At 46.6% G+C, this 12,296-nt stretch overlaps 1 protein-coding gene across 2 annotated transcripts; it reads left to right on the top strand.

Moving 5' to 3' along the window:
* The first annotated feature begins 23 nt into the window (after positions 1 to 23).
* LOC113420682 (uncharacterized) lies at positions 24 to 11,158 on the top strand. Of its 2 annotated transcripts, none has more exons than XM_087973218.1 (6): positions 24 to 165; positions 3,142 to 3,282; positions 3,506 to 3,599; positions 5,131 to 5,290; positions 7,587 to 7,739; positions 9,471 to 11,158. In XM_087973218.1, exons 2-6 carry the CDS (start codon positions 3,155 to 3,157, stop codon positions 9,638 to 9,640), a joined length of 705 nt encoding a protein of 234 aa, XP_087829344.1. In that variant the 5' UTR covers positions 24 to 165; positions 3,142 to 3,154; the 3' UTR covers positions 9,641 to 11,158. The 2 variants fall into 2 exon arrangements, with proteins under 2 accessions (XP_087829344.1, XP_087829345.1); XM_087973219.1 differs by having other exon boundaries at positions 24 to 278.
* The last annotated feature ends 1,138 nt before the right edge of the window (positions 11,159 to 12,296 follow it).

The following is a 12,296-nucleotide window of genomic DNA, read 5'->3' as shown; positions in this document are numbered from 1 at the left end:
CAGGAGGAAGGGGAGGGATCGGCTCCGGAGCCTCCTGCGGCTGCGGCTGCTGCTGCTGCGCCCGGGCACCAAGACGCCGCCGACGACGCCGGGCAGCAGGAGGGGAGGACCGGCTGGGCGGGGAAGCGAGCAGGCTAGCTGGAGAGCTGGCTCTGCGGACGGCCGGTGAGGAGGGGAGGGGGAGGGATCGGAGAGGGAGGGAGGGGGAATGAGCGAGTGAGTAGGGGGTCGCTCAGCGAGCGGTGGGCAGGCGGGAGACCTGGCTTGGCGGATGGCCGGTGAGTAGATCCCAGCCGGGAGGGGGAGTCGGAGAGGGAGGGGCGGGTGAGGAGGGGTCGCTGAGTGAGCGGTGGGCAAACAGGCGAGGGTTGGAGGGGGAGAGAGCTGGCTCTGCGGACGGCCGGTGAGTAGCTGAGCCCAGCCGGGAGGGGAGGGGAGTCGGAGAGGAAGGAGTGCGTAAGCGGGTAGGGGGTCGCTGAGCGAGCGATGGGCAGGCAGGCGGGGGTGGGGGAGACCTGACTTAGCGGATGGCCGGGGAGTGCATGAGCTCAACTGGGGGCGGGGGTTAGTAGGGGGTCGCTGAGCGAGCCGGCAGGAGGGCGATCTCGTTTTCCAGCCAACGGGGATGAGAGAGAGGGGGTGGATGAGTGGGTAGGGGTCGCTGAGCGAGCGATGGGCAAGCAGGCGGGGGGGGGGCGGGGACAGAGACTTGGCTTTCCAGACGGCCGGTGAGTGGCTGAGCTCAGCCCGAGGGGTCGGAGGGGTGGGTGGGAAGGCGGGAGGGACGGCAGGGTGGGTTGGGGGTCGTTGAGCGAGCCGCCAGGAGGGCGACCTCTCTTTCCGGGGGCGGTGAGTGGCTGAGCGCAGCCGGGGGCTTGGAGGGAAGGAATGGGTGGGTAGGGGTCCCGGAGGGAGCGGGGAGTGGCTGCGCCCAGCCGGGGTAACGGAGAGGTGTGTGGGGGGTGCTGGCTGAGTAAGTGGGCAGGGGGTCGCTGAGCGAGCGCTGGGCAAACAGGTAGGAGGACGACCTCGCGCTCCGGCCGCCGCGGGATCAGAGGCGCTTTGTCCTCCCCGCTTTGCGCCCAGCCGGCTCTGGTTGCGCACGGTCGGTTGGCTTAACGGTCGGGCGCGGGGAGTGGGGGGCGCCGCCGGGCAAGGAGCGGGAGTCCCGCAAGGTTTGCCTCCGTTGTGCCCGGGCGGCGAAGCGCCCCGACTCCAAAAGGATGAAGCGGATCTTCGGTGGAGCTGCTCGAGGGAGCAACCCCTGGCTTGTGGAGCCTAACCGTGGTTGATGGGCCTTGGCTTGGGGGATGGAGGGGCGGGTGTGTGTGTGTGTGTGTGGCTGGGCTGTTTCCATACTAAGCCTCGGTTGGTTGGTTAAAGGGCAGGTTGGATCCTAATGCTCCATCGCGGGAGGGTTTTAAGAAGAGACTGGACAGCCCCTTGTCTGGAATAGGGTCTCCTGCTTGAGCAAGGGGCTGGACTAGAAGACCTTCAAGGTCCCTTCCAACTCTGTCATTCTGTTGAGTTTTGATCGATCTCACCAAAGGGGGAGGTTGCACGTTCTGCTTAGATACATTGGATTTCAGTTGATGAATGAAACTGCGAGTTAAACCAAAATTAAAAGCAACTTTGGTGTCTACCAGGTTAGACACTGGGAGGTGGTGAGTTCTAGTGCTGCCTTGGGCACAAAGCCAGTGGGGTGATCATGGGTCAGTCCCTCTCTCAGCTCTTGGAAAGAGACAATGGGAAACCACTTCCCAAAAACCTTGTCAAGAAAACTACAGGGACTTTTATTATTCTTAATGAGGGCTAATTTGATGTGATGGCTAAGACATCAGGCTAAAAACGGGGAGGCTGTGAGTTCCAGTCCTGCCTTGGGCATTCAAGCCAGAGACTTTGGGCCACCCGCTCTGTCTCAGCCATTAGGAAGCAGGCAAGGGCCACCACTTCCAAGAAACATTGCCAAGGAAACTGCAGGAATTTGTACCGACTCAAAAGTACCAAAAACCCCAAAATAAATAACCCACAAAGTGGGCAAAGCTGCATGTTGTCTTGTCTGCACATCACAGCACATTTGGCTACTATATCTGACCACAATTACATTGAACAGTTATAGCTGAGAGGTTTAGCCTTGAGTGACAGGAGGCAACCCATGATGGAAGGGATCCCATATTGAGCTAAGTCCGGCTTATTGCTTGCAAAGTTTGGGGCTGAAATCCTTAAACATGAACACAAGGGTGTGTATAAACAAGGGTTTTGCTTAGAATCTCCCAGATATGATTGACTTGGCTTTGCACTTTGGGTCACAGTTTAGATAATACCCTAAGTCATTATTTCTCAAGCTTGGCCAACTTTACTAAGTTATTTATTATTTATTTACTAAGTCTGCATTTATTTACTAAGTCTGCACTATTACTATTAATCCTCCCATCCTTCCTTTCACCCATCCCCTCCCACTTGTGACTATATGACTGTAACCTTGGTTGCTTGTATCCTAATGATTTATATTGACTGTTTCCTAGTATGATTTGATTGCTTATTGTATCCTATGACTATCATTAAGTGTTGTCCCTGATGATTCTTGACTCTTGATGAATGTATCTTTTCCTTTATGTACACTGAGAGTATTTGCACCAAGACAAATTCTTTGTGTGTCCAATCACACTTGGTCAATAAAGATTTCTATTCTATTCTATTCTATTCTATTCTATTCTATTCTATTCTAATTCTAATTCTAATTCTAATTCTAATTCTAATTCTCTATTCTATTCTATTCTATTCCATTCCATTCCATATTTTATTCCATTCCATTCCCTATTCTCTCCTCTCCTCTCTCTTCCCTTCCCTTCCATTCCATATGCTATCCTATTCTCTCTTCTCTTCTCTTCTCTTCTCTTCTCTTCTCTTCTATTCTATTCTATTCTATTCTATTCTATTCTATTCTTTAAGATGGGTGGACTTCAACTCCAAGAATTCTTCAGCCAGCTTAGCTTAGCCGGCTGGGGAATTCTGGGAGTTAGTCCACCCATCTTAAAATTGCCAAGCTTAAGAAATACTGTTTTAAACAACCGAACATAAAAAACGAAGATGACCACTCTGCCCTTGGCTACCTAATATTTTGATTTTTCTCTGTTCCAGGAGGCCTTACATCATGACAGAGAAAGGGGGACTTTATGCATGCAAGGATTCATCCTCTTGGGAAGCTGTTTTGAACATTTACCAGGATGTGATTGAAGCTTTGGGAAGCAAGAAGAAGAAACTAATTGCCTTGGATCAGTGGTAAATTACTGATGTGTAATTTGGGCAGTTTAATGAAGGTTATCAGCCCTGGTAGGCCCAGCTGGCAACTTTCCATGTGCAGGAAAAGAATTTTAACTGCATTTTAAGACAGTTTATGCATCACCACCCTCTTATTTCCATAAGCTTCTTTAAAAAATGTCCCTTTGAGAATGAGGAGGGCTCTGTATGTTTTTACTGTTTGTTTTTCTTGTCTCTTTTTAAGGTATCAAGAAGAGTTGCCCAAAATTCTTACTGGGCGTGAGGAAAAATACTTGACGAAAGAGGAATTGTTGAAACTCATGGAATGGAAGCTTACCGTAGGTATTTCTCTCGGAAGCGCTAAAACAGATTTCTGCAGTTCAACGACAGGTGAACGCTCAGCCTTTAAAACCCATCTGTAAAATGGGTTTAGGAGGGGGCCTTGGTGCTCCCTTGAGCTTGCTTGTTTTGATGCAGGCATTTCATTACCCAAGGTGCACTGATGACTTTACTATTCTGACTAAGGCTTCCTAAGACCGTAATTAAAACAAGTCTTGTTTTATTTCAACGCTGGGAATTATGTTCATTCCCAGCCTGTAATGAGTTTCCAACAGTCCCTCGAGATAAGCACCCACCTTTCTCTCCTTTGAATTGCTGCCAACAACTAAAGTGCCAAATTAACTCTAAAAAGCCAAATGGAGTACAAAGTCCACACAGAGCTTCAAGGTTTAATCCGAACAGAGTGAACGACTTTGCTTCCTGCAAAGGTTTCATCATCTTGGCCTGACTTTTATCTCTTATGGGAGGGGCAATCACCTCCAAGCCTTACTCCCGAGTCGCCCCTTTTGTCTCAGCTGCTCTTGCCTTCTAGCAGCTCTGTGCACACGCACACTGGGAACAGGCTCCCCTTGTTCCTCTTCCTCGCTGCTGCCAGACTCCGGAGGTTCCAGAGTCAGCACCCCACTCCCAGATGGTCCTGACCCCATCTCTGCATCGGATGCAGGACTCTCGTCCGAGTCCTCCCCAGACTCCCTGACTGGTCCCCTTTCTTCCCCACTGTCCGATTCCACTGCCGTCTGCACAGGCTGCCGGCAAACCGCAACAGTTACCTAGTTTGGGTAACGAAACATCTGCAAGAAAACAAGCGAGCTCAGAGAGCACTGAGACCCCCTCATTTCAACCCTGAGCTACAAATATCCTCCTTTAATGGATGTAGTGAAGATGCTATCGGCATATTAGTATCTTCTTAATAGGTTTGAAAGCTTTCATTTAGCAAGCATCCACGGTGTTCTGTTCTCCTGTTTTTCCTTACAACAACCCTTTAAGGTAGGTTGGGCTGAAAGAGACTGGCAGGTCCAGTGTCATCCAGGAACTTTGTGGAATAACTCTGGAAGGTAAACATCCCATTCCTTTGCTGTTTTCCTCAATCATTCTGAAGCCAAATTAGCTCGAGACATTTTAGCGTATAGCGTGTTAGAATCCACAAAGATGACTTCCTGTTCAGGGTGTCTAAAATTTGGCTATTTGGAATCGTTATTCCTCACATTGCCAAACATGCCAGATAAATATCTTTTTTTTTTTTTTTTTGAGCTGGATAGGTTTTGGACCAAGTCCTGTGCCCCATTCTGGGCACCACTTTTGGAAAAAAAAGGAAACAGCCCAAATTATGTGAGTTCCAAGAAGGGCAAAGGGAATAGCCAGCATTGAGATGTAGAAACATGAAATCTGAAGAAGAGACACAGAAGGTTTAAGCCTCGCACCGAGGAAAGACACATGATGGCCAAAATAGACAGTTGACATAATGAAATCACGCTAAAGATTTGCAGCTCGTATTCCAAAGCGGATCATTTCTGCTTTTGGCCTTTCCAGAGAGGAAAATTTCGGCCTCGTTTGCAGCAGCTGTTGGCTGCTAATCCGAGCAAGATGGTGGAGGAACATACCAGAAAAGCTTTCCATCGACTCCCAGATGTAGAAGCGGCCGTGAAGGAGTTGAATGAACTGAAGGGCATCGGGCCAGCCACAGCTTCAGGTACAAACATGGCAAGATTACAAATTAATGGCAGGTTACAATTAATCAGTGGAACAGCTTGCCTCCTCCAGGAGTTGTAAATGCTCCAACACTGGAGGTTTTTAGAATCGAGGAGAGGAGAAGAGAGGAGAATAGAAAATAGAATACAATACAATAGAATACAATACAGTAGAAAATAGAATAGAGAAGAGAAGAGAATTCTTTATTGGCTAAGTGTTATTGAACACAGAGGAATTTGTCTTGGTGCAAATGCTCGCAGTGTACATAAAAGATACATTCATCAAGACTCAAGAATCATCAGGTACAACACTTAATAATAGTCACAGGGTACAATAAGCAATCAAATCATACTAGGAAACAGTCAATATAAATCGTAAGGATACAAGCGACAAAGTTACAGTCATATAGTCACAAGTGGGAGGGGATGGGTGATAAGGAGTGATGAGAAGATTAACAGTGATAGTAGTGCAGACTTTGTAAATAGTTGGACAGTGCTGAGGGAATTATTTGTTTAGCAGAGGGATGGCATTTGGGAAAAAAATGTCCTTGTGTCTAGTTGTTCTGGTGTGCAGGGCTCTATAGCGTCGTTTTGAGGGAAGGAGTTGAAACAGTTTATCTCCGGGATGTGAGGGGTCTGTAGATATTTTCACAGCCCCCTTTTTGACTTGTGCAGTATACAGGTCCTCAATGGAAGGCAGGTTGGTAGTAATTGTTTTTTCTGCAGTCCTAATTATCCTCTGAAGTCTGTGTCTGTCTTGTTGGGTTGCAGAACCAAACCAGACAGTTATAGAGGTGCAGATGATAGACTCAATAATTCCTCTGTAGAACTGGATCAGCAGCTCCTTGGGCAGTTTGAGCTTTCTGAGTTGGCGCAGAAAGAACATTCTTTGTTGTGCTTTTTTGATGACGTTTTTGATGTTAGGTGTCCATTTTAGGTCTTGTGATAAGATAGAACCTGGAAATTTGAAGGTCTCCACTGTTGATACTGTGTTGTCTAGTATTGTAAGAGGTGGTAGTATGGGTAGTAATATTTTAAGAAGAGATTGGACTATTTCTTTTTCTCTTTCTAAATCCATAACTTACAGAATAACAAGATTTGGAAGGGACCTTGGAGGTCTTCTAGTCTAACCCCTACTCAAGAAGGAGAGCCTATACCATTTCAGACAAGTGGCTGTCCAGTCTCTTCTTAAAAACCTCCAGTGTTGGAGGCACCTACAACTTCTAGAGGCCAGCTGTTCCACTGGTTAATTGTTCTCACTGTTAGGAAGTTTGGACTAGAACAGGGGTCACCAACCAGTGGGCCGGGGACCACTGGTGGTTCATGAGAAAATTTTGGTGGTCCGCAGAGAAATGTTACCCCCAAAGCAATTAATCCAGGCTGTGCAGGGAACACAAGGCTGAGCTCCCCACATGGCCCGCGGGAACACAAGGTTTGCGTTGCTTGCATTACGAACAACACGAGGTAGTGAGGGGAGGGGAGAAAGGGTGGAGAGGGGGAACTTGCTCCACGTGCCCCACGTGCCTGGCCTGGCCACCAGGCTGCTTCTTTCTGCTTCTTTCTTCTTCTGTTTTTGGCTGCATGCAAGGAAAGCAGCAAAAGTCTTTCTTTCTCTCCCCCAAACTCCGCCAGAAATGAGTCTTTGGGACCTTGCAAGGCATCTTTCTACAGGAGGCTGCACCGGCAAAGACTCATTTCTGGTGGAGTTTGGGGGAGAGAAAGAAAGACTTCTGCTGCTTTCCTTGCATGAAGCCAAAAGTCTCTTCCCCACTCCCCACTCCCCGAGAACGGAGCTGGAGACGGTATCCTGCGATACCAAATAAAGAATGATCGAAGACGGGGTGGGGAATTTTTCTGCAGACTTTTTTTTTCCTGCAGCCACCATCTGTCAAAATTCATATTAGTGGTCCACGGGATTTAAATTATGAGTTTGGTGGTCCCTGAGGTCCAAAAGGTTGGTGACCTCCCAAGTCCTTTCCACCTCTGACATTCTGTCACTCCGTTATTATGTTTTTCATGTTCTATGATGGCTCTTTTCTAATGCCTGTTGATCCATCGTGATTTCCTCCTGGTCATTATCCTCCGAGTCCGTTTATTTCCACCCTGATGCAAGGCGGAAAGGCAGGATCGAAGCAATCCAAACAATAAACAGATTCAAAATCTAATTAGTAAAAAAAAGTAGAAGTATCAGGCAGGGATGAGCCTGCCTCCTTCTGGGCAGGGAGGCTTCACACCCTGTCACTCCCCACCCCCCCCAATTATTTCTTCCATAGCCCCGTGTTTTCGTTTCCGTTTTAGCCATTCTCGCTGCTGGAGCCCCGGAATTTGCTGCATTCATGGCCGATGAAGTGATGGAGATCCTCCCAGGCCTGGGACCTCTCCAATACACCCCGAAACATTATCTGCTTTATATGGATAAGATTCAGAGCTGTGTGAAGAAACTGAACAAAGGTAAGAGACAAAGTTTTCACTATCCTCCACTCCAGAATCATAGAACTGTAAAGTCTGGAAAGGACTTCGGAGGTCTTCTAGTCCAACCCCCAACCCAAGTCCTTATACCATTCATGAAGTCACTAAGAGCGAGTTGGGCGGCCGTGTAAATTTTCTTAAATCTTATCTATATAAAAGCGAAATCCCACTCACGCATCATCACAAAATCTCCGGAACCGTAAAGCCTACAAACTTGAAATTTGGCGCATATGTTACCTTTTGGCTTCTAGGGGCTCACTAAGAAAGAATTTTTTGAAATGACCATCAGAACATTAGTATTTTCTATATTATTATTATTATTAACACGCTCTGATGCTAAGGAGTTCTACTCCCCCTCCCCACCTGAAAAAAAAATCTCTTCCAAATGCAAAACACACGTTTCAGGTTCAGGTTCACAGCACCAAGCAGCTTTAGTCCAGAACAGTTGCTGTCTCCTTCTTGCTCACACAAAAAATACTCTTTTCATTTTCCAAACAGCCCTCAACTCTCTCACACACTGACAGTATGCTAGCCAGATGAATACTGATGGATGCTGGTAGGCAGAGGCAGAATTTTTCCCCTTTATTTTCCTCCCCAAAACTAAGCCCGATCGCATAGTTTCGTAGCGAAGCACGCTAGTAAATAAATAAATTCAGGACAAAGGATTGTCCAATCTTCTTTTGAAAATCCAGTGACGGAGCACCCTTGATTTGAGAAACTACTTTCTGACGTCTATAAAGGCTGAAAAATAAAGAGAACCAATTGAAAGAGATGGGAAGCAGAGAAAATGTATTTATTTGTGGAGTTTATTGCTTAGATTGTACAGGTCATCCTCGACTTACGATCACGATTCAGCCCAACATTTCTGTTGTTAAGTGAGACATTTGTTAAGGGTCATTTTTGCCTATCTTATGAACTTTCTGATGCCGAAATAGGGCACTTTGAGAATATCAGCCTTTCATTACTGTAAATTAAGCTGATTCTGGAAGACTAGAAGTTCTCCAAGGTCCTGTCATGCCCCTGTCGAAGTCTGAATCCGAGGAGGAAGATGAACAGCTGACAAGGAGCGGGAATGTGGCTTCATTGGCTGGAGGAAACTGGGGAAGGGCAAAGTCCAGCTGGGCAGAGCAGGGGAGAGGTAGAAGAAGGGAGAGGGTGTTCAGACCAAGACCCAGGCCCACCCCCTCTTCATTCTAGGGCACGCAGGGAGGAACGGAAAAGGGAGCAACGTGGGTTGCGTGGCTTACGGGGGAGGAAAGGGCCCTGATTCCCTTCATTAGCCACAGCTGGGAATGAGAGTTTAAAAGAGATGCATGCTGAGTGTGGCAGCTGCTGGGAACAAACGTGAGTTTATCTTGTATTAACTTTGGTTATCTGCATTCCTGGCACCCTCCCAACCGTGTTGAATTACTGCCATTCCTTCACGTCTGGAATTCTTGCTCCTGCCCTGCTGGACTAATTACCTCATCTTGCCTTGATTGGACTTATAGTTACAGTTTGTGTTGACCATATTTTGGATTTGATTCTCTGCAGCTAAAGGCTGTTCCTGGGAGAGTTTTTCTCCAGCCCAGAAGGTAACCAGGACATGTGGGGCAAAGTTGGAGCAAATAAAGGGACTCCTACTGATTATCGGTGTTGCCTTTGTGCCACAACCCTTCGGGTCATCACAGGTCCCTTCCAACTCTTGTTATTCTGTATCCTATGTTTTGTTAGGTAGCACCACGGAAACCTGGACGGCTCACCTGGTGGAAAAATGCCTCTGGACCTGGGCTTTGGCTCAAAAGCTGCGTTTGTCCTCTTTACCGATTGTGAGCCGAGAGGAAGCCCAGGGAGATGTTGTTGAGCAAAGAGACCAAGCCAGGAAGAAACAGAGAACCAAATGAACGCTTCCCAGCTCCTGGGATTGTGGGGTGAACACCTGCTCCTCGGCACGTAAACGGCAGAGCTGAGCAAACACACCCAAGGGATGTTTGCTTACTTTGGGACCAACCACACCAGTCCACAGCAACCCAAGCACCACAGTTTTCTCACAAACAGAATGGCAGCTTGTGCGACACAAATAGGGCTAGAAACCCTGTTTGGTCTTCTTTGAAAGGATCGACAGGGATCTGTCCAAATGTTCCTGTTTTAATAATATTGAAGTGGATCGTTCTGTTACAAGAAGCCTTCCCTTATCTGCCCCCCACCTCGTGGTCGTTGTTAGTTGCAAAGTCATGTCTGAGCCATCACAGCCCCAATGTTCCTCCAGGCCTTCCTGTCCTCTACCATCCTCCGGAGTCTATTTAAGCTCACGCCGGATGCTTCTGTGACTCCATCCAGCCCCCTCCTTCTCTGCCGTCCCCTTCTTCTTCTTTTGCCCTCCATCGTTCCCAGCATTTGGCTCTTCTCCCCTGAGTCCTTCCTTCCTTCTCATGAGGTGCCAAAGTCTTTGAGTTTCATCTTCAGGATCTGGCCTTCTAAAGAGCAGTCAGGGTTGATCTTCTCCTAGGACTGACCGGTTGGATGGCCTTGCAGTCCAAGGGACTCGCCGGAGTCTCCTCCAGCCCCAGAGTTCAAAGGCCTCCATTCTTTGGTGCTCAGCCTTCCTTGTGGTCCAACTTTCACAGCCAGGCATTGCCACTGGAAAAACCATAGCCTTGACTCTATGCACCGTCTAGATTTGCTATAGCTCACCTCCTCAGGAGTAAGCGTCTTTTAATTTCTTGGCTGCAGTCCCCATCTGCGGTGATCTTGGAGCCCAGCAAAATAAAATCTGTCACTACCTCCCTTTCTTCCCCATCTATTTGCCAGGAATTGAGAGGGGCGGATGCCATGATCTTAGTGGCATCATTAATGGATCACTAATCAAAGAGCGAAGCAATCTAGAATTAAGGCGAAACGTCCTAACAGGACAATTAACCAGTGGAACAGCTGGCCTTCAGAAATCATGGACGTTCCATCACTGGAGGTTTTTAAGAAGAGTCTAGACAGTCGCTCATCTGAAATAGTATAGGTTCTCCTGCTTGAACAGAGGGCTGGACTAGAGGACCTCCAAGGTCCCTTCCAGCTCTATTCTATTCTAAAGAGGTATGGGAGGGGAACTCCATTAAATCTAGAGTTCAATTGGTTGGTATTAGGAGTTAAAAGATTTATTTTTTTAAAATAATTTTTTTATTTTTTATATACAATAAATCCATTCCATTTCAACCGTGTGTCGATTAGGTACATGTAATTTCATGTGCTTACAGTTTACAATTAATACTCTTCTTATTAATATACCAATATACCAATAATCACGTTTTCATGTAAGTAATACCCAGTGTATCTATCTTTACAATCTTATCACTATTATATATCCATCTAATCCATTTTAATTTGTTTTATTTTCTAACCATTGGAAAAATAAATCCCATACCATGTAATATTCAGATTGTTCTTTTTCTTTAATTTCCAATTTTTATCTGTTCATTTCTGCACATTAAACTATTTTTTTTCAATTACGTGTTAAAAGATTTAACAGAACTGAGCGGCTGATATATGCTGTACACGTGGAAACAGTTTTTGTAGAATTCAGGAGTTGATGAGTTTTCCTCTCTTATTTTTTCAATAAAAGGGATAAAACGATACGAGTAAACTTGACACAATTTCAAAATAAGAAGCTACCTCAAATGGAACAGGAAAGAAGAAAAAGAAAGAGCAAAGATAAAAATAGAAAAACAAGAAATATCCGCTTCCATCCTCAGCCAGTATAATCAACATTAAGAACTTGCCACAATCTCTTAAAATGAAACCCAGTATCTTTTTATTCCATATCATCGCCCAGTTTCTATAAATGCATCTCTAAACCGTCATCTATCTCTATTAAACTGCAAAGCTCCGGCAGGGATGATCAGAAATGACAACTTTAAGGATTACAAATTATATCTGTAACACCCAAGCTGAATCCATCCTTTGTTCCTTTCTTCAAATATAGGTAGTCCTTGACTTATGACCAGGGCTGTCTTAATGCATGGGCCTGATGGGCACTTGCCCGTGGGCCCCACAAGCATAGGGGCCCCATACTAATCGGTGTACACTAACCCTTCAGTGCACTTTCCTTCCTTCCTTCCTTCCTTCCTTCCTTCCTTCCTTCCTTCCTTCCTTCCTTCCTTCCTTCCTTCCTTCCTTTCTTTCTTTCTTTCTTTCTTTCTTTCCTTCTTCCTTCCTTCCTTCCTTCCTTCCTTCCTTCCTTCCTTCCTTCCTTCCTTCTTTTCTTCTTCCTCCTCCTCCTCTCCTCCTCCTCCTCCTCCTCCTCCTCCTCCTCCTCCTCCTCCTCCTCCTCCTCCTCCTCCTCTTCTTCTTCTTCCTCCTCCTCCTCTTCCTCCTCCTCCTCCTTCTCCTCTTTATTTTTATAAAGGATTCTATATTTTACGGTTGTTATGCTGGAACTTTTATACACACAGACACACACACACAAGTTCCAGCATAAGGGAATGCCTCGAGCAATTTCAACCAAATGTGGTACACAGATGACTTACTCTCTGGAAACAAATACTGTGGGGGTAAGACACCCCTAACACC

Source organism: Notechis scutatus, chromosome 12 (genome assembly GCF_049901735.1).
Source record: "Notechis scutatus isolate UNSWTSFEM ecotype Mainland chromosome 12, rNotScu1.2, whole genome shotgun sequence".
Taxonomy (NCBI): Eukaryota; Metazoa; Chordata; class Lepidosauria; order Squamata; family Elapidae; genus Notechis; species Notechis scutatus.
This window is presented reverse-complemented; position numbering and strand designations above follow the sequence as displayed.